Source organism: Metopolophium dirhodum, chromosome 9, assembly GCF_019925205.1.
Source record: "Metopolophium dirhodum isolate CAU chromosome 9, ASM1992520v1, whole genome shotgun sequence".
NCBI lineage: Eukaryota > Metazoa > Arthropoda > Insecta > Hemiptera > Aphididae > Metopolophium > Metopolophium dirhodum.
In genome coordinates, this window is record NC_083568.1 from 2,079,152 (window position 1) to 2,099,584 (window position 20,433).

Sequence of the window (20,433 nt, forward strand, 5' to 3'; positions counted from 1 at the left end):
TTCTACCTTTTTACAAATTACTAATAAGCGCAAATTTATAAATCATGATAAATTGGCACGAAATATCTTGAAATATAAATAATCCGGACAACTGTTGTAAATAAGCAATGAGTCTATGAGGCGCAAATGCGGTCGCGGACCCAGTATCAAAAATTTGTTTGGCAACAAAACTTTGCAAACGATCCATTTTATAGAATTCTCATGGACATTAAAACAAACCTACATTTCTCCGCAAAAAAATTATAAACGGAATTTTTTGATTTTAATTGCTTAAAATTTGTTTGAAATTTGAAAATGTTTTTTTATAGTTGTACATTATTTTTACCTGATTTTTTTATTATCTTATGTAATAACTGAATGTTCATAAAATCTCAACAATGTAATACGAATACTATAGGGGAACCCGGGGCCAGACGAGACACTTACTTAATGTTTAACTCGTTAGTATGTTAAATTTTTCAGAAAAGAGTTTATGTACCATTTATGAGTCAATGTTCCTTAGTTTTAAAAATTGTTCATTCTAAAACGTTTAAAAATATTATTGAAATCAAAAAAACTATATAAAAAAAATGGAATTTGTCCCATCTTACCCACACTCTGGGGTAATATGAGACATATCACATATGGATGAGCCATATTAAACCCTGATTGATATTTTTTCAAATTTATCAACATAGGAACTTATTTAGAAGAATTTCACGAAAAAAAAACACATAAATATTAAACAAACATATTTTATTTTAAGGCCAGACTTTGGTAGTTTGGTAATACTTTAACTGAACCCCACTATTGTCTCATTATGTCCCAGATAGACTAATTAGTAATTATGTTCAATTGAACCTAAACCATTAAATACTTAATCAATGTTTAATAATACATAATAGCATTGATTATAAATTATATTTATAATCAATGTTATTATTATACTATTCTATAGATTATTAACAGGACCACTAGATCGCGTCAAGAGCTACTATATAGGCACAATCTGGGATACCTATAATAGATAATGTGAACATGGTCTATACCATGCTCGGTCCCGGTGTGTTGCCGCTCTGAAACCGCATAACCAAGAAAAAAATAGGAAAAAAAAACAAGCTTCCGATCACCGACCACCGATATTATTCACTATTCAGTGTTCAGTATTCTCCGCAAATCGTACCGGAACAATCAGAAATCACAACATTCAGAGTCTTAAACAATCAACTCACGGTGAGTTAATTCGCGTGATATTTCTAAATTCCGTTCCGCGTTTTAGCGTTAATTGGTTCGTGGCGGAAATGGTATCGCGCGTCCCGCTGACATCCGAAACGTCACTGTTGTTTTGTAAGACCGCACGACAGATTTTTTTAGCCGCTTAAGTCCGTTGGTCAGTGCTACCGCGGACCATCGTCCATCATACTTGCGCATCCGTAGCGTGCCCAAACCGCACGACACGACGATAAGCTGTTGGCACGAAACGACCACCGAGTTTCAATCGTGTATTTTGCTGGACAAATCTCGGACGACGACCGGAATCCGATATTTTAACCCGAGAGAGCTGAACTTGCGACTGGCCGGGACGTGTGACGACGTCTCCGAAAACATAAATAGAAGGCCGTCGCGATTTTTAAAAACTTTTTTTTTTCAAACACATCTTTCGTGCCAAACCCGACGCAGACTGATCGACTTATGGAAACCTCGGAAGTCGACACGTCCATACTGAGTTCGTTGCACGGTAACCGGTACGATTACTTGCGGGCAGACGACAAGGAGAGCTTTGGTGATTCGGCTTTCCTAGCCGAGAACCTTGACAAAGAACTGCCAAAAACACTGCCCGAACTGTCTGAAATCACAGACAGTGACACTTATCTGCGCAACAACGAACCGTCGCAGATGATGACTATTGACAGTTCATGGTGAGTCGTCAAGAACCTGTTGATTCAACATAATACTTTTCAAACAATATTGTTTTTCACACAATATTGTAGTTAAAATTTATAGCTATAGATTTATAACCGATGAATACTTGTTGTACCGATCAATTTTGATTTTAATGTTGATTTACATATAAAATAGTTTATCAAATGTCATTCAAGTGCATTTTTTAGTACTAAATATTAAAATCATATTAAAATTAGTTTTTGAGAATTATACATTGTTTATGGTATACGATACTATTAGGTAATGACAAAGATGAGTTTTAAGAATTTTTTTACTGATTTTTAGGAATGAAGATTCAACATCATGTTTTCCAACTTCAACAAACTCAAGTTTTCCTATACCACTTCCAGGTCCTAGTGATTTTGATGAGTTCAATAGTATTCAAACTGTTCCCAGGGCTGAAACACCAGGATTAGGATTAAGCACAATTTATGCCGCTGATGGTGATTTATCTGATCCAACTGCTGAAATTGGTGTCTGTGGTCTTCGGAATCTCGGTAATACATGTTTTATGAGCGCAGGCTTACAAGCTCTTTTATCAACAGAGAGTCTTGTATCATATTTTTTGAGCTTTGACGACGATGGATCTGAAGACACGTTGATTGGACAATTTTCTGATCTTGCTAAACGTGTTTGGAATGGACAGTACAGTGTTATTAATCCACATCAGTTCAAATATGTGTTGGGAAAACGATATGCACAGTTCCGGGATTGCAGCCAGCATGATTGTCAAGAATTCTTGGCTCTTTTATTAGACAGCCTAAATGATGAATTATTGATGCATTTTGCCAAACACTGCAAAGTAACATCACGCAAAACTCGTAAGTCTCCAAATCCCAGAAAATTATTGCCACGTGAAGTTGATGAGTTTGTTAGTTCATCTGAATTTGATTTACCTCAAACTATATGTGACATTTTAACAGAAAAATTATCTGAGAACCAAGACTTCATGGCACAGAAAACGAATAATACAGACGCTGATGTTCTCGTGTCACCAAATATTGATGATGGTACCATATCTTCATGCGAACCAGAGATTCTCAAGGCCAAGGTACAAATTAATGATTTGTTGAATGGAAAAAGAGAAATATGTTGTGATTCCTCTTCTGATTCGAGACTTATGGATTTGAAGCGTGTAAAATTAGATGATAATAAAATACCTAAGACAGAGCTTGTAGAAGCTGATTCAATAGGATCTACTATTCTTGAAAAGCATATACAACAAGATTCCATTATTAATAAAATATTTCAAGGACAGTTTGAAAGTTCTGTAAGTAACAAATTATATTATAAAGCAAAAATTAAAATGATCTACTTATTAATTAAACATTGTTTTTGTAGGTAACATGTCTTGAATGTAATTATGTGTCTGTCATGCATGAACCTTTCATGTATCTCTCTGTACCTTTACCGTATGCTACTCAACAACAAATATGTAAGCTAAATATGGGTATTAAAGTGCCAATTAGAATATTAATATTTATGTTTTTTTTTTTTTTTTTTATTAGACATAACATTTGTTAGTGCTACACACAACCCACCAATGAAGTACCTGATTACCGTTAACAAACAAGATGATATTAAAAAGGTTAAAAGCGAGTTAGTAAATTTGATAGGTGAAGACAAACACCCTGACATGTTGGTTGTAGCCGAAGTTTTTAACAGACATATTTCAAAAATATTAGTAAGTTTATCAAAAATACTTAATTTGTGATGTAGGTACCTATAAGATTCAAACTATTTACTAACTACATTTTTTTAACTAGAGTGATGATCATCAAGTGAGAAGTGTCGACTCTAATAATCGTGATTTGTATGCATTTGAGGTGTTGGAAATTAATTTGGACCTTGTGAATGGGGATATCGAAGAATTAACTGAAGGAGACACACAAATTGTAAGTTAATTTTATTGTATAAACAATTTATTGATATCAAATAGCCAATGATATGGTACCCATGTTATGATTATGTCCAGTGGCAAAACTATTTCTTGATTTTATTTGACTGTATATAATAATAATAATAATCCATATAGCATGCATCGTTGACTTCCTGTTATATCTTTTTTTCCTAAACCTATAATGTAAACACCTTTTCCATCACAAAGCCAGCGTTCCATACTTATAGACATATTGTTACATCGAACCCATATTTTATTATTATGTTTAAAAATTGATGTGTAATGGGCTTACGACTTGAGTCATAGATCATAATGGCAAATCACAGAATTAAGAGCATATGATTTTTCAATGGTAAAACTCTAGCTCCTGTTATTATACGTTAGTGGCTACTCCTCTATTTTTTTTTACTTAGCTTCGCGCCACTACTGTTGCGCTGGATTATAATAATATAATAGACTAACTAATTCAAACCTGGTTATCTCCAGAAACTTGTAATGTACAATTAGGTTTAAATCGATTCACTGTAACAGGTCACAGCAAACAGCTCATGTTCTCGTGGTGGTGGTCTGTTGATTTCTGTCCGTAGTAAATATAAATCGTACCTCTATTTGGTGAATAATCCAACCGTTGAACAAGTATATTTTGCACTAATTGAATTATGTAATATTTATATCTGATATACATTCTGACTTCATTGAGCCTTTACTGTTTTAATACTCATTTTAAGATTGTTGAGGATTTAATATCCACACATAATAATGCTAAATTGCTCTTGATGGATGCTCTCAATTTATGTAAATTGAGATGTCTGTTGTCAAAGGTATGCTTCCATATTTCTCCTGCCTTCTGTCCTATTAAATTTGAATTTATTTCTTTCTTATCTTAATTTTATTACTAATCAGTACCTCCTTTGTTGCACTTCATGATTTCACAACCACTTTACCTTAATTTCAATCAAGAATAAATTGCTGGCCCTGACTTAATTCCTAATATATTTTCGCAGTTGTAAATTTATTATTGAAGTACACATTCATTACACATAATTGAAACTCTGTCAACTTATTATACATGTAATTGAGTTCTCAAACCAGTTAAGTTTAAAATAACTAAATAAAAATACACTGTTAAAATGTTCCATTAAAAATGTTTACACTCAATAACTTATACTAATGAGTATTATGTAATGTATCTCTTAAAAAGATCTATATTATTCTAGGAACCAATGGATATAGATTCTGTAACAATTGAACAAGGGGACGTTTGTACCATATGCTTAGAGTATAAACCTTATATGGTACTCCACAAAGATATCAAAGATTGCACTTGTGTGTTGTGTGAAGAATGCATTAAATCGAGCTGTTTTCATTCTAGTGGAGATAAAGATCAAATGGACTGTCCTGTTTGTAGAGTAAGAATAGATCCTAAGGTTGATTTAATTCCAATCGAACAACCTGCTGGTAGTACAAATAAAGCTATACGACGATTGACTATTCCAATCGTGTTTAAACAAGCTGACGGAAAAAGTTTAATTGGCCGACCAGCATTGGTTCGATTACCAAGTGAAGTTCCTGCTGAAGTACTTTATGTCGAAGTTGCCAAACTTCATCCATACACTCAAGATTTCTCACTATCTTTAGTTGATGGTCAGGGGACCATGTGCTCTAGATGCATGTGGGATGTACATTGTGGCGGCTGTGTGATTACCAACAAAAATGGTATAATCAAGTTTCGCAGCGGTGATACACTAGCTGTTACCTTTAAAGATTATGTGGATGCCTATTTGCTAGACACCAAATTGCATCCAGGATCTACCGAACAAATGCGATCAAATAAACCTCTTTCAATATATGATTGCATCAATGCTTTTTGCCAAAGGTAATAATTTATTATATTTTTTTTATAAAAAATTTAGGAATTTATTTAGGGTAGAATTATGTTTTGATCTAGTTAAATCTATTTCATAATACTTTATAATTCTTTTCAAACTAGTTAGTTGAGAGTTTGAGTTTATTTACATTTCTATTGACTAATTATAATATTGATTCAAAAGTATAATATTTTATAACAAATGAATTTGATGACAAATTGTGTTAGTATCCAATATTTATATTTGTATACTATGTGGATTGGTCAGACGTCAATTTCAGTTGATCCTTCTTGTTAAAATGTTTTATTAAATATTTAGTAGCCCCCTAAACAATTTTTATCGTTTTTATTTTTATTATTTTTATACATCAAAAAAACTTCTAAAGAAGAACATATTCTCAAAAGATAAAACAAGTTAAATCCCTCTGATGTATATTATATTCTATAGGTTCTATAAACTGATGAAAAAAAATGGTCTTGTTTTACAGTGAACTTTTAGATGATAATAATCCTTGGTGGTGTCCGTCCTGCAAAAAGAATCAACGCGCCACTAAAACATTGTCCATTTCCAAGTATCCTAGATGTCTCATTGTATACTTAAAAAGGTAAAAAAATTATTTTATAATACTTAAGAAATACATTTAATAGGTATTCATAATTTTAGATTTGTTTTCCATGAAAATTGGGGAATAAAACTACAAGACAGTGTAGTATTTCCTTTAGATGGATTGATATTGGATATAAAACAAGAAATAGTATATGATTTGTATGCTTGCGTTTGCCATACTGGAAGTATGTTATATTAATTTTTTAATACCAATCATCAATATCTATTAATTATTTCCTGTTATATTAGGTACTTCTATGGGTCACTATACATCTTATACTAAACACGTGGAGTCAGAAGATTGGCACTATTACAATGATGAAACAGCCATTAAAACAATACCAGGACAAGAAGATTATTGTAACGCATATATTTTGTTCTACAAGAAACAAGGTGTGTAATACATTTGTATAATATATTACTTTTCAATTCTTAGTTTTATTTCTTGGATCTAGAATAATATATTCTTATTTTTCGAGATAATGATATAAATATTGTGACGCACGCCGGCACTGGTTCAAACCTCGGTGCACGGGCTGCATTTTTCTTCGGGCAAGTCATGTTGCCTGGAGAACAAGTGCCGCCATCCCCCACCCGAGCATGGCAGATACCTACGGGTGCCCACTTGAAAATCTGCCAAAACTATACACACGTGTTTACACCTACTGTTCCCTCCCCACGTTTAAAAACCACCCAATCGCCTAAGTTGCTGCGGGTTAAAAATAAAAAAAAAAAAAGAAAAGATAAATATTAAACTATATGTTTTGTTATATATTGCAGGATTACCTGATGACGATGCTGATTCCTCAGGACTATGAAGTTATTTTTAAATAATAAAATAAGAATCAGTAAAAAAAATAATTGCTATTTTATGATTTTCTTATGTTTATCATACTAAACAAAAGAATATTTTTTGTGGTAAAGGACTAGCCAAATTTAATCTTGAAAGTCTTGTCCTCAATTCTCATTACTGTTGATGTTACTTATATTATTATTATTATTATTTTCTAGTAATTCTTTATTATTTTTTTAGTACCTTTGTGAGAAAATTCCTTACTAAAATACGATAATGTAAATTTTAAATGGAGTAAACTTTGTGTTATTTGTATGAATTCATTTTTTACTATAAAAACAGTATTATTATTTTGTTATATTATTGAAAAGGTTGGACATAATAATATTATGTATATACAAGTTCTGTAAATAAGCTACTTTGAATGGTAAAAACTTAAACATTATGTTTCTAACATATAACTTTTAGAAAGATCCATGCTTTTGGATTGGCTATTGCATTTTATTATATGTAACATTCATTTTATGACAGCTGATGATAATATGTTAGAATATAAACATGTTGGTAAAAAGTATTAACACATGAGCTATGAATTATGGTAAACTTTATCTGAATTCATACTTATAATTAGGGGCCGGAATTATATTCATTTGCATATTTTTTTTGAGTCTATGCAGTCAGACGGGGGTTCAAATTATTTACAAATCATGAAAAAGGTGAGTTAATGGCAAAAGTTTTTTTTTGCATATTTGAGAATATTTCGTATAATAAAGAATATTAGAGAATATATCGATTAATTTTTGTAGATCGATATTTTATAAAAACATTTTAACCGACTGTTGTGCAAATATGACACCAGAGCATCATGGAACAAAATATAGTTGTCTGTACTCTGTAATACTGTTTTCAAAAATTTTCTTAGTTAAAAATTTAAAATAATTGAATATTAAATATTATTATTAATAATTTAATCAAACTTTTCTTAACATGTAATATTTTTTCATTATGTAGGTACCTATTTATGTCAGGTTTTTGTATTATTTTGCATATTATGTATTTATTTATATCAGTTTGTATTATTTGCTTAATTATTTAGCATATAAATGCACATTTTTAGTTCAAGAGAATATTAGCATCTTATTATGGCTATTTTAAAAGAATATAATTCCGGCCCCTACTTATAATATATCTCTAAAGTTTTTCTATTATATTGGACTTGAAAATGAATAGTTCTTTTTTTATAGGAAGTTGAATTAAAGAAGTTATTGTAGGCATAGTATTTATGAGTTCAGGTATAATTTCTTCATAAGAATTACTTGTGGGTAAAAATCATACAAAAATTATAATTGATTCTCATTGCATAAATTTGTTTATTTGTCTATTCGTGTTGGGTGTAATTTTAACAAATGAAAGATGAAATCTAAGTGGTTATTTCTCTTGCCTTTTCTAAATTAAGTATGCACACTTCCACGAAAAAAAAAAAATGTATAATACAGATTGCTGAAGTATAATGAAGTTTATAAGACTAAAATTATTTAACTTTTAACATTTTTTTTTGGTATTTATATAATTTATTTAAAGTAAAACTATAAAAGTAGTGTATTATATATTAATTATATATGTATTAACAATAGAGAAATTAATTTCATAAAAAAGTGAAATAATATCCTTATTTAAATAACATTTCATAAAGTTTGAAGGGAGTTAGCGCATGGGTCTTGTACAGGTTCTACAAGGTCAGGATGGTGTTTCTTAATGTGCCTCTGCAAAAATGTATTGATTACAAATCTATCATCGCATACGTCACATTTATATGGGCGGTCTCCTGTATGCCATCTGGTGTGTATGCGTAAGGACGTCTTTTGAGTAAAACCTTTAGAGCACAAGTCACATTTGAATGGCCGCTCACCTGTATGTATTCTTTTATGTTCGACTAGGTACTTGCTAACTGTGAATGCTTTGCCACACATTTCACACACGTGATTTTTCTCACCGGTGTGTATGCGCACATGAAGTTTTAGATGGTGTGCTGAACTCAGTAGCTTGTTACAATAAGAGCATTCGTATTTCAGACCTAAATGTGACTGAATGTGTCGTCTGTAACTGCCTATACGCCTGAATGCTTTTCCACAGGTTTCACATTGGTAGCTAACTGATTCGGCTGACGTGGTATGTACTTTCATATGGCTATACAAATTGGTCTTTGATGTGCATAATTTGCTACAACGATCACATTGGTATGGCTCGGCACCATGGTTTTTAATTTCATGCGTAGCCAACTCGTCTTTGTTAAAAAAGCCTGCTTGGCACGTATCACAGAACACGCTGTACACTTTTTTATGTCTATTTTCGTGATATTGCATTCGACTCTTATAAGGTGTACGATAGTCACATGTGTCACATGAATAAGTGACACTAGGATGTTCTTCTTTTTTGTGTTTTTGTCGCGCACACATTGTGTCAAATGTTTTATCACAACAATTGCACTTATATGCAGAGTGCGGATGTGCATCATTTTGATGATCTTTTAATGCGTGTTTAGTATTGAAAGATTCTTCACATTTTCTGCATTTGAAAAATTTTATTTTAACCTTACGAGGTGTCTTAGTCCTATCCGATCTTTGGTCATCAATTTCATCAGTGCTGTGTTAAACATAATAAATCAATAAGTGTGTAAATTAATGACAATTGATTTAGGTGTATTTGTTTATTATGAATGTAAATATTTAATTAGATGGCATATCAAACAGGCAACTTCTATAACTGTATTCAGATTTAAAATTATTATCAGGCGATAAGTCACAACTAAATAAACTATTGACTTGAAGTTAAGATCTATAATTTTAGTAAGCAGCATATTATTTTAATATGAACTTACGGATCTATTTTCACAGTGTCTTTCGTTTCAATTTCTGATTGATTACTTTCAGACCAACTCTCTGGTTCGTTGTATTCAGATTTGTATTCTGTATTTTGGTCATAATTAATGGTCACCACTGGTTCAAAACTACTGGAAGCCTGTTGATTAATGACATTTTAATGAATCAATCAAATGTACATAATATTAAATACTTAAATTGTTATCAAAGTGTATTTGTTTAAATATCTATATGAGATTTAGGTACTATTACTTTCGTGATTTTTAATCAAGTAAGTATGGTATTTTTCTTCACATAAGAACATCAAATAATTTCTATTGTGGTAGAATATGGTAGGTATAAATAAAAACAATTTTTTTCTAAAATAATTTAGAATAAAAAATATATTTGTTCTGCAATTATTTGAATTTATAGTTCAGACCTGACAAATTATAAAGGCATACATAAGATAATAATTTGTAAAAAAAGTAGGCTAGATAATTGATTTACGCAATAATTATTTAAGTATTTATTAATTGTTGATTAAATACTTAATAAAATGACTAATAGGAGCCAGGAGATAATTAAAACTAATAATTAGTGCCAGATTATAATAATAAAAATTTTATAATGCACCTAACAATTATATTTTGTTTATCATTGTTTATGTACCTAAATCATTTAAGGGTACCTAATATTTTTTTAGATGACTTTCAAAAACATGTTAACCTAAATCTAATTAACCTCTCCGGTAAATTAACTGATGCAAGAAAATTGTTTCTAATATCCTCATGTAATTGTTTTCATGAAATAAATTTTATCTATTCATTGGAGACCGCTGTTAGATAACGAGCACACCTTAAAAAAAAAAAAAAAAACTACTCAATAATTACTAAATATCAATAGATTGGGATAAACGAATCAGCCTAAACAATTACTCGTACACCTACTCGAGTAAAACGATGAAGAAAAGAAAAGACCACGAATACCCAGTCAACTCTAAACGAGAGTGTGGTGGAAACATAAGGTGAATACTACACCGAAGCAATTGGAGTTGACATGGTGGAAATCTACAAGACCACCAAGGTGCGGTGACTGCGATGCACCACCGATGAGCGTCCGCTTACCATGTTGTGCTGGACGTCCGCCAGCTGATCGAGCTGTTTCTGGCACTCGACCACGTTGGTGTAGTACGCGTAGAACTCGTTGACGGTGTCTTTGCACTTGACGCACACGTGTTTGGGCAGCTGGTCGGTCCGGGATATGTGGATCTGCAGGCATTGGGCTATCTTGTCGGACAGTTCGTCGAAAACGCTGACGGGCCACTCGACCGCGGCCAGGCACAGCCGGCACACTTTGGTCAGCTCCATGTCGACGTCGTCAGCGTCAACACCGCAGCTGCCACCGCTGCCGCCGCCGGTCACATTGACATTGACCGCCACCGTCGCGGACGCGGTCAACAACAAATCGTCGTCGTCGTAGTTGTCGCCCGCGGACGTGATGCGGTGGTCGTCGTCGGTGGTCGCCAGTAGCGCAGGGCAATGCGCATCGCTCGTTTTACTGAATTTTCCCGTTCATTTGCGATCGTTCGTTCGAACGAGCTCGCGTTGTTTACAAGACGACGACGACTGACGGCCGACCTGATAAGCGGGTACCACCTCCACGGGGCCATCGCCGCCGACCGTGATAACGCGATAGGCGCGGCGGTGTCCGTGGGTTGGGCCGGATCACTGTCTTTTGTTCCACAAATAAGTTGTTCCAAAATCAATTTGTTCAATTTCAAATTTGAATTAATATCCAAAATGTACATTCATTTTTTCGAGAATTATTAACATTAATTGTTCCCAAGTTCCCAACGCTTATTTATTCCAAAAGATATTTGTTCCGACGGCCAATATTGTTCAATTGCCGTCGGTAGTTCGCTTTGATTCTTTCTTCCATCGACTTCCGCTCCGCGCCCTTGACATTTTCAAATGATTTTTTCCTTCAATCATAGGTAGTTGGGTTGTATGGTAACGTGTGCTGTGTGGTAAAATGGTAATATCAGTTTCTAATACAGTATTCATTTTTAGATGTGTGTGTAGTGTTTTATTTGAGATGTATTAGGGGGCTAAATTGGTTATTGTAGAGTTTTTCTATAGAAGTTTGGTTTAATGTGGAGAGAAATATTTAATTCCGAGCTTAGGAAATATTTAAGAATATGGAGACGGAAATTAAGTTTGGTGATGCGGATATGAACATAATTATGATGAGAATATAGGTCAACTTTTTTTTACACCGAAGTGGACACCGACGTATTTTCTATTTTGTAGTAAGTGAGGTTGAAAATAAGATGGTATTAGGTATGCAGGTAATTCGAGGACAAAAATCGTGTTCGAGAACAAATGTGACGCGGCAGCAGCTGGATTTGCTTTTGTTGGTTTTTAGGTACTTTTGAGTTTTGACACAAGCTGCAGGTTTGAGGAGTACGAGAAAGACTAGATTGGAGGTGATTATAGATGCGATGATTGGATTTTCAAGCACTGAGTGAATTATTGCCTTATCGTCAGCATATCCAGCGACAAAGGTGTAAGGAGAAGACGTATAGGTTGATTCGCTATAAAAATGATGAACAGGGGTGATGCTGTATAATTATGCCCTGGGGAGGTTTGTTTCGTAGAAGTGGCTGAAATAGGCAGGAGCTATATCGGACGACGAATATCGATTGAGGTAGAACTTGGTTTAAAATGAATCCGGCGTGCCATACCCGATAGAAAGCCTGTGCCTCGTTGAAATAGGTGCGCAATAATATAATGGAAAATAATGATAAGAGAGCAGGAAAAGAAATAATACCTATTATTATTAATATACATTTTAGTAAAAATGTTGAGCCGCGGTTAGGCCACCCCTGTTAAAATAGCCATATAGGTAACGTATTATACTTTGTTGTTGGTAAATGCGATAGGTGTTACCAGGTAGGTACCAAATTCAGAATTGTGACCAAATAACCTACATTTCGGTACCTATTACTAGTATGCAAACATGTAGTAAACTGTTGCAGTTGTATAAAAACTAGTGATCAGTTACAGGATACAGGAAAATATTTGTTCTCAAAATTCCAACCGAGTTCAATTCTCATTTCTTTATCTATAGATAGCGCTGTGTAAAAGCTAAAAACACAAAACTGTTCTCAAAACTTAAAGCACATCATTTCCTGAACAATATATTAAAAGGAATAGGTACAGGCACGACGTAGAGAAGATACATTCTCTACATCGTGGGTACAGGTTATATATATATACATTATACCTATATATAAATATAATATACTATAATATACCTATATGAAAAAATAACAATAATACTTCACTGATAAACTAATATACATAGTACCTACCTAACCTTATTTGTTAAGTATAGGTAGCATTTTGTAACAAAAACAATTTATTAATAATAATAAATGTCATACCTATTTTATACCTGTATTGGCTTACAGATTTATTACACGTAAATATTTGTTAAAAGTATGTATGCACGTCGATATGATCCCCATTTTGCTTCTCTTTATCGCATATTATATTAATATTCTTGCCATTAAAATTTTGTTTTTTAAACTTACGCCATAAATACTCACAATATACTGTTATACGTAGCAGGATGGATTTTTATATATCTAGCAATATGTCATTATGTCAATTTGTCAATATACCTCCGTTCTGTGTGTATAGGTATTGTAATCTGTGGTGACGCTAACCATTTTACAATGCGACACACATTTTCACTCAACCACCCTGCAGCACACACCACCCACTCACATATATAGCTCATTATTTTTTTGTGCATTAACGAATATTGGTATCGTGTTACGATATAGGCCACCTTTTAATTCCATTATAAAGTATACCTACCTAGTTAATTAAATTTGTAATTTGTATGCACATTCGCGAATTTACACGTTATTTTCATCAGCTATAGATATAATTATAGGTAGGTACGTATTTAATACTATATTTTACCAATGGCATCATTACCTATATAGCTGAATTGTAATCGATAGGTTACCTATATGTATATGACGTGGCTGGTATAGGCGTTTAGCAAAACAATTTAAACTAAACATTTTATTTGAATACAAGTCAGATTAGTGTTTTAGTTGGGCGAGTATATCATAAATTATAAATATAATAATAATAGATTATTATAATGTAATACTATAATAACAGCTGGAACACCCGCAGAAAACGAGTTCAGTGGGTGCAACATGCAAATACAATTTAAACATTACACCCTAACACTAACATAAATTAGCAAGTAGATACCATACCTATGTACCGAACACTATTGTATAATGAGGATAATGAAATATGTAACAACCTTTTAGATATAGTTTTGATAAGGCTAAAAACAATTTGTAGAGCAATGGAATTTCTTTTTACGTCCTGCAGGTATAATGATGATAATTTATTTTGTTCATCTATGTAAATGTTATAACATATTAGGTAGGCACATAACATAATATTGTAATAAATTAATATTAAACAATACGTAGTGATAAACGTCTGGTGTTTAACCCAAAATGATCAATGGTATCTTCAAAACTTCAGATTGGTTTTTATTTACATAGGTACAATATACATTAGGTATACCTATGTATTTAAAATGGCCAAGCTGCTTAGGCGCTTAGCCACATGTTTTAAACGATGCAAAAACAGATTAAATTTGTACTTGAAAATTGATTAATTATCAATGGAAAAAGTTTACACTGAATATTCAGAGATAATTACCTGCAAGTTCTTCCAACCGAACTTGAAGTGGTTGGTAATGTTAAAGCGACTTTCATAATTGCTTTATTTATAGAAGTATAATATTTTGAAAGTTCTAATAAATCAATCAACTGTGAGTTAAGGACGTACTGTTGGTTCGTCCATACGCACAATATTGTATTAAACCATGTTACTGCATCAAAGTTTTCAAGAAAAGGTCCATAAATGATAAAATTGATTAATGCTCAGTGTTCACGCTAAAAGGTATACCACTATAAATATTGAAGCTGGATGTGGTTTAAATAAGTACTAAATACACATTTTACGAAAATGTCTAATTTTTAACCCTTTTGGCGCACGTGCGATACAACTCAATTTTTTTCTAAATATTTTGTGTAAAAGGTTGTTTCCATTAGCTAAAAAATTTACAAAGTTGGAGTGAGTTAAATTTTATGAATAATCGCAGCTGTTTACGATATCTTATTACCATGTTAATTTTATACCCAAGAAATCCCTTATATTGCTAAATTATTATTTGTACACTGAAAAGACCTATTTAAACATGAATGTTTATTAAATAACAAAATCTAAACAAAAAAAATCTGTATAGTGATTTCATTTATATAATAATATGATTTTCATTACTTTAAATTATTTTTATTTTGTCTTTCAAGATTTTATCATACGACTATATGAGTACAATTAGAGTAAATTAACGAAAAAAAGAAGTGTTAAAAACAGATTATTATCAGATTATTCGTAAATATTTCAACTTTCTTTAACTTTGTAAATTTAATGGTTAGAAGAAACTTTTTATAGAAAAACTATTATTAAAAAAATAATATGGTCTATCTCAATCTGTAGAAAAATTGGCATCGCTTGGTCTATAATTTAGTACAATAAAAAGGATATAAATTAGTAACGTCTTATCCATGTGATATTATTTATTTAATCATTGGACATTTGAACATGTATGCATACAACCATATTTAATTAGGTAAAGAAGTTTAGGCAACTATTTACTGCAACACCTATGGGATATAATAATTTAACTCTGCTACATAAGAGGCTATACAAGGTACTACATTATTGTACTAATATGTACATTGCACTTACATATATGATAGGTACACATTCTGACATTCATACCTTTCATACAGTCATAAACATAATATGAACTTACTGCTTTACTTACTTGAACTTATTGTGTACACTTTAATGACAAATTTAATCGTAATTAACTACTAAACTCCTAAAAAAAAAATACCTACAATTTTAAAGCTTTATTTCTGAAATTAGATAATATATTAAGACATATTGTATTACTCAGCCTTTAATGATTTTTTTTTTTATTCTAGGAATTCTTCACATTTTGTTTGCTTAGGGTTTTTGTTGTTATATATATAATTTATTTTTTGCTGTGGTGGGTATTTGTCTCACGGCGGTGTTTGCGATGATCGGCGGTGGCTGGTCTACGTATTATACCGCCTCTACTCCATCAGTGTTTCCTGGTTTGCTCATCAATTCACCTAGGTGGTTTATTTATCGTTTTGTCATTTCCATTATAAATTAGGCTCTTTAAACAATCTAAACTTGCTACAGTTAAGGCTGGGCGTTGTTCTAATTGGTTTTGGAATTGCAAACACGCGTGTTATTAAATCTGTTAACAAATGTGTTTATTTATTAAGACGCTATCACAATGTGTCACAGTCACGTACTCGCTAGTCACATTCACATGCACCTTTCATATTACCTATACTATAACGCATTCCCCAACGATTAATAAAACACAATTTTCAATTATTTGTGATGTTTTAATAAATATAATCTTGATTTTCAGCCTTTGAGGTATCGGAGTAATGAAAATGTGGACTAACCTAACCATAAAATTAAATATTTCCGCCGCCTGGTTTCTCATTTTCTTTACTATAGACGATATATTGATATTTGTTACCAAAAGTACGATCTCGGGATTTGGTTTAAACCAAATAAATTTTAAAACAGAAGTGTCTAAATCGTACGTATTAGCTATTAAGCTTTTTTTTTTTACATTTTATACAGTTTGGCTGAGTTGGCAAAATGTTGTATAGTAATTGCCAAATTGCTCAATTGCCCTATATTCTACAGACAACTGAAATTCCTATAAGTTTGAAATATTTGAATCATTAAGTACAGCCGTTATCCATATACAGATTATGAGCAAAAATATAAAATACAACTAATAGTGTATAATAGTATGCATACTAAACAATTATTTTATTTTATTTGTTTGTTTATTTAGACAGATAGTTTCCCAAATAGTGAAATAAAATAAAATATAGGTACAGTTGGTAGTTGGAACTAAGGCAGTATGAAGTTTATGTAAGATTATATAAAGTAGGTATACTGTGCAGTCTTACAGGTAATTTAAGAAAGTAAACTGCCTATTTAAATATAAATTAAAAACATCAACAGTTACACATGCAAATATTTCAATATTATACTAATTTACTTATTTCGTAAATCTTTAACAGGAAGCATCGATAGATTTAAGACTATATTACGACACCATTCACAAAAAAACGATTTTGAATCGACTCAATTATTTGTATTATCTATATATTATTATTAGGTACCAAAATCTGTTATATATTATAAATCATTAAAATCATTCTATTTTTTAATTTTTAATTTCTAGTATTTATCTTAATAGTGTTATCAATGCATAACATTTAATCTTTTAAATCGTTAAAATGTTATTATTTTGTGGCTCAACTCCACTGTTTAAAAAAATATTTAGCTTGTATAAAAATATATATTATAGGTAATATTATTAATTTATGAAATTAAAATATATTATTAGATACTAACGCTAAAACGTATGTATCTAAATATTTGAACGTCAGTTGGTCATATTATTACGACACAATTTATTTCATACTTAATGACATGACTAATACATTTTACTTTTTAAGAGATTTATGTATTGGTAAGTACACATTTATAAGCTTATAAGTAAATTTAATACGATATTATTCAATGGTATAGGATAATTTACGTCTGTTTTGGTATTTACATAAAGTGTAATAAATTAAATTTCAACTTTGGTAATTGTTTTATGTACCTAAGGGATAAGATAATAAAACTGAAATTATTATGTGATACTTTTGGCAAATTATATTTTTCATATTTTTTCAAGTGATTAAAAATGTGAAAATTGTTTACGAAGAAAAGTTTATGAGTGAAAAAACTTTGGATAAAATAATATTGATGTATCGTTCTGACTTCTTGAAATAAATTATAAAAGTACACTTATTTTAATATTCCATTAACCGCTTCCTGGGAATTTCAATTTCATAATTGATATTTATGTGTTTTCATTAGGATTTTTTTTTTATTTAGGCGTGATGATGTATTTTTATGTAGGTACTTTTATAATATATTATGTATTTAAAAATCTGTTTGATTTTAATCAGGATCCTACACAAAATTAACTATATAATATTTATATGTATACACAATATCACAAACTACAGGCCGTGATTTTAACCACTGGAATTTTTTTATCTTCTCCCGTTAAATATATTTTAGGATATTATAATTACCCTCAGTAAAATGTATAGATTGATGAGGTAATAAAAACCTGGGTTAATAGTAATTGTGCTTACTATTATTTTGTATTTTAATTTTTATAATTTATGTCTAAAAAAATGTTACGAAGAAAAATACCAGTTGACTATGATTGAGTGTGTCGGATTAATAAACAAAAAGCTGCATCGTAGTGCGCGCGCTAACACGTAGGTACACAAATTTCATAAATTTTGAATCAAATCACTATCGATCACGAAATGCATATAGCAAACCTATAGGTTTGATCTCAAAACATTTTCTCTTGGGAATACAATTACTGACTTTGCAACTCTTAAACGCATTCCCACTTAATGTCTTATAAGCAAAAATTATAATATATTTTGCATAAAAATTAACCTACAGACTATAGGTAGCTGTAGTATATTTTTACGTCCCAATGGAAACATAATTTTATCTAGGGTAAAAATATTTGTTTATTTAGAGTCTAAAACTTGAGACTGAAATTTTAGACGGACAGATGTCCAATAAACAACAGTGATATAAATACAGTTGGTATTATAGCATAAAATATTATATATTTGAGGGAATTCGATTCCTGTTACATCGGATCAGAGGTAGACAATAAATAATAATAATAATAATAATAATAATAAGTATAGTAAAACTATGTTGGACTCGCCGCCGTCTAGTTAAATTTCAACATGTGATCCGGTCAATTATGTACAGTGTACATAATATTATATATATATATAATTAACGCATGTAATTAATTTAAAACAGACTATAAATTAATTATTATAATTACATTTTTGTAAAAGATTATTTCAGCGTTCTCATTTTATTATTAGCTTGCAGTTCGTATAGACTATAATATATACAGTGGGCTCGACTGGAATCAAATCTAAAGAAGCAGCGGCAGTCAACAATAAAGAATACAAAAAGTTTAAGAACACTGTAAGCCGTCAGACTCTAATAATATAAACGAAAATCAGAAAATCTAATTCACCGGCCGTCCTTATATCCTCCATTAGTATTGTTACAAAATGAAAAATAGCAAATATTTTCGAGATTACACTTTTTAATGAAATGTGCATTGACGATGACGAAAAAGTCGCAATCAGAATCCAATATAACGATAGTAAAATATTTCAGTGGCGTTGACTGCCAAGAGGATTGCATAGGTACGTAATGTATATTGTATAAAATATTTTATTTTACCTAGTAGAAATTAAAATAAACTAAATGTGGTACCTGTTTTTTTTTTTAAAACTCAACTGCGGTTGCGAATTAGTTATTAATCCCTTTGGACGCTACGCATTTTACCTATAGTAAATACTATTTTAAGAATAATTAATTAAAAATATTTATTACTCATCAGTTGGGAATAGGGATAGAATATTGTATAAGCAGTCAAAAACGTATATAAATAAGCATTAAAATATTTTCTTGAATACCGCGTAATATATGAGATAAAAATATTATATGAAAATGACAAAATAATAAATTATAAACGAAGAAGAAAAAGAAAAAAACGATTGACTGACGTAGTGACGTGTGTTCCTTTAAGTCCAAGCGTAGGTACTAAAATAAATAATTCCACGAATCGAAAATATATGAATGTTGCTATAGTAAAAAATGCTATAAAAAAGTAGGCAAAAAGTCAATTGAAAAACACGACTGTTGGGATATATTTTTAAATAGATAAATAAATTATAAAATAATGGGAATAACTCGATGGAAAACAAATCGATATTCGACAAAAATAAAACCATAGTTTTCCATTGTATAACTATATTATAATGTGACAATATGACTAATATTAGAAAAAAATTATGTAAACATGAAAAAAAACTAAAGTGTAAAAAATCACAATATTTTTAATTTTCCTTCTTTTCGTCCCCAAAACAAATTTTTAGCTTTCTGTGCTATATTTTTTGTTGTTTTCTTAAACGTATAGAAACGATTGCTTATTGCTTATAAGTCATAAGTATTACGCGGTTATTGGCATAACAAATTGAAAACAAATAAATTCGGTTGACAGAAAATAAAATATTGACGCGTATTACGATTTGATATTTTTAAATTCTTTATGCCGATATAATATTACTGTGTATTTTTATTAGTTTAAGTAACACATCTACACATAAAAATACTTTGAAATAAATCGATAGTT

At 31.0% G+C, this 20,433-nt stretch overlaps 2 protein-coding genes across 3 annotated transcripts; one reads left to right on the plus strand and one right to left on the minus strand.

Moving 5' to 3' along the window:
* Positions 1-1,042: 1,042 nt before the first annotated feature.
* LOC132951891 (ubiquitin carboxyl-terminal hydrolase 15-like) lies at positions 1,043-7,440 on the plus strand. 2 transcript variants are annotated; one of them, XM_061023930.1, is made up of 11 exons: positions 1,043-1,898; positions 2,209-2,744; positions 2,847-3,193; positions 3,265-3,358; positions 3,432-3,607; positions 3,690-3,818; positions 5,041-5,699; positions 6,179-6,295; positions 6,355-6,482; positions 6,547-6,690; positions 7,078-7,440. In XM_061023930.1, the coding sequence occupies exons 1-11, from the start codon at positions 1,672-1,674 to the stop codon at positions 7,113-7,115; spliced, it is 2,595 nt and encodes an 864-aa protein (XP_060879913.1). In that variant the 5' UTR covers positions 1,043-1,671; the 3' UTR covers positions 7,116-7,440. The 2 variants fall into 2 exon arrangements, with proteins under 2 accessions (XP_060879913.1, XP_060879912.1); XM_061023929.1 differs by having other exon boundaries at positions 2,209-3,193.
* Positions 7,441-8,587: 1,147 nt separating this feature from the next.
* LOC132951893 (zinc finger protein 664-like) lies at positions 8,588-11,588 on the minus strand. The gene is made up of 3 exons (XM_061023931.1): positions 11,076-11,588; positions 9,969-10,108; positions 8,588-9,733 (listed from the first exon to the last, which is right to left on the minus strand). Exons 1-3 carry the CDS (start codon positions 11,316-11,318, stop codon positions 8,776-8,778), a joined length of 1,341 nt encoding a protein of 446 aa, XP_060879914.1. The 5' UTR covers positions 11,319-11,588; the 3' UTR covers positions 8,588-8,775.
* Positions 11,589-20,433: the final 8,845 nt, after the last annotated feature.

Bases quoted from the DNA above. Each gene is read 5' to 3' on its own strand.
- LOC132951891 (XM_061023929.1), top strand. From the start codon at position 1,672: ATGGAAACCTCGGAAGTCGACACGTCCATACTGAGTTCGTTGCACGGT. The intron at 3,608-3,689 runs GTAAGTTTATCA...TTTTTTAACTAG, and splicing joins GACATATTTCAAAAATATTA to AGTGATGATCATCAAGTGAG. The intron at 6,296-6,354 runs GTAAAAAAATTA...TCATAATTTTAG, and splicing joins CTCATTGTATACTTAAAAAG to ATTTGTTTTCCATGAAAATT.
- LOC132951893 (XM_061023931.1), bottom strand. From the start codon at position 11,318: ATGGAGCTGACCAAAGTGTGCCGGCTGTGCCTGGCCGCGGTCGAGTGG. The intron at 10,109-11,075 runs GTAAGCGGACGC...ATTAATCAACAG, and splicing joins CGGACGTCCAGCACAACATG to GCTTCCAGTAGTTTTGAACC. The intron at 9,734-9,968 runs GTAAGTTCATAT...TGTTTAACACAG, and splicing joins GACACTGTGAAAATAGATCC to CACTGATGAAATTGATGACC.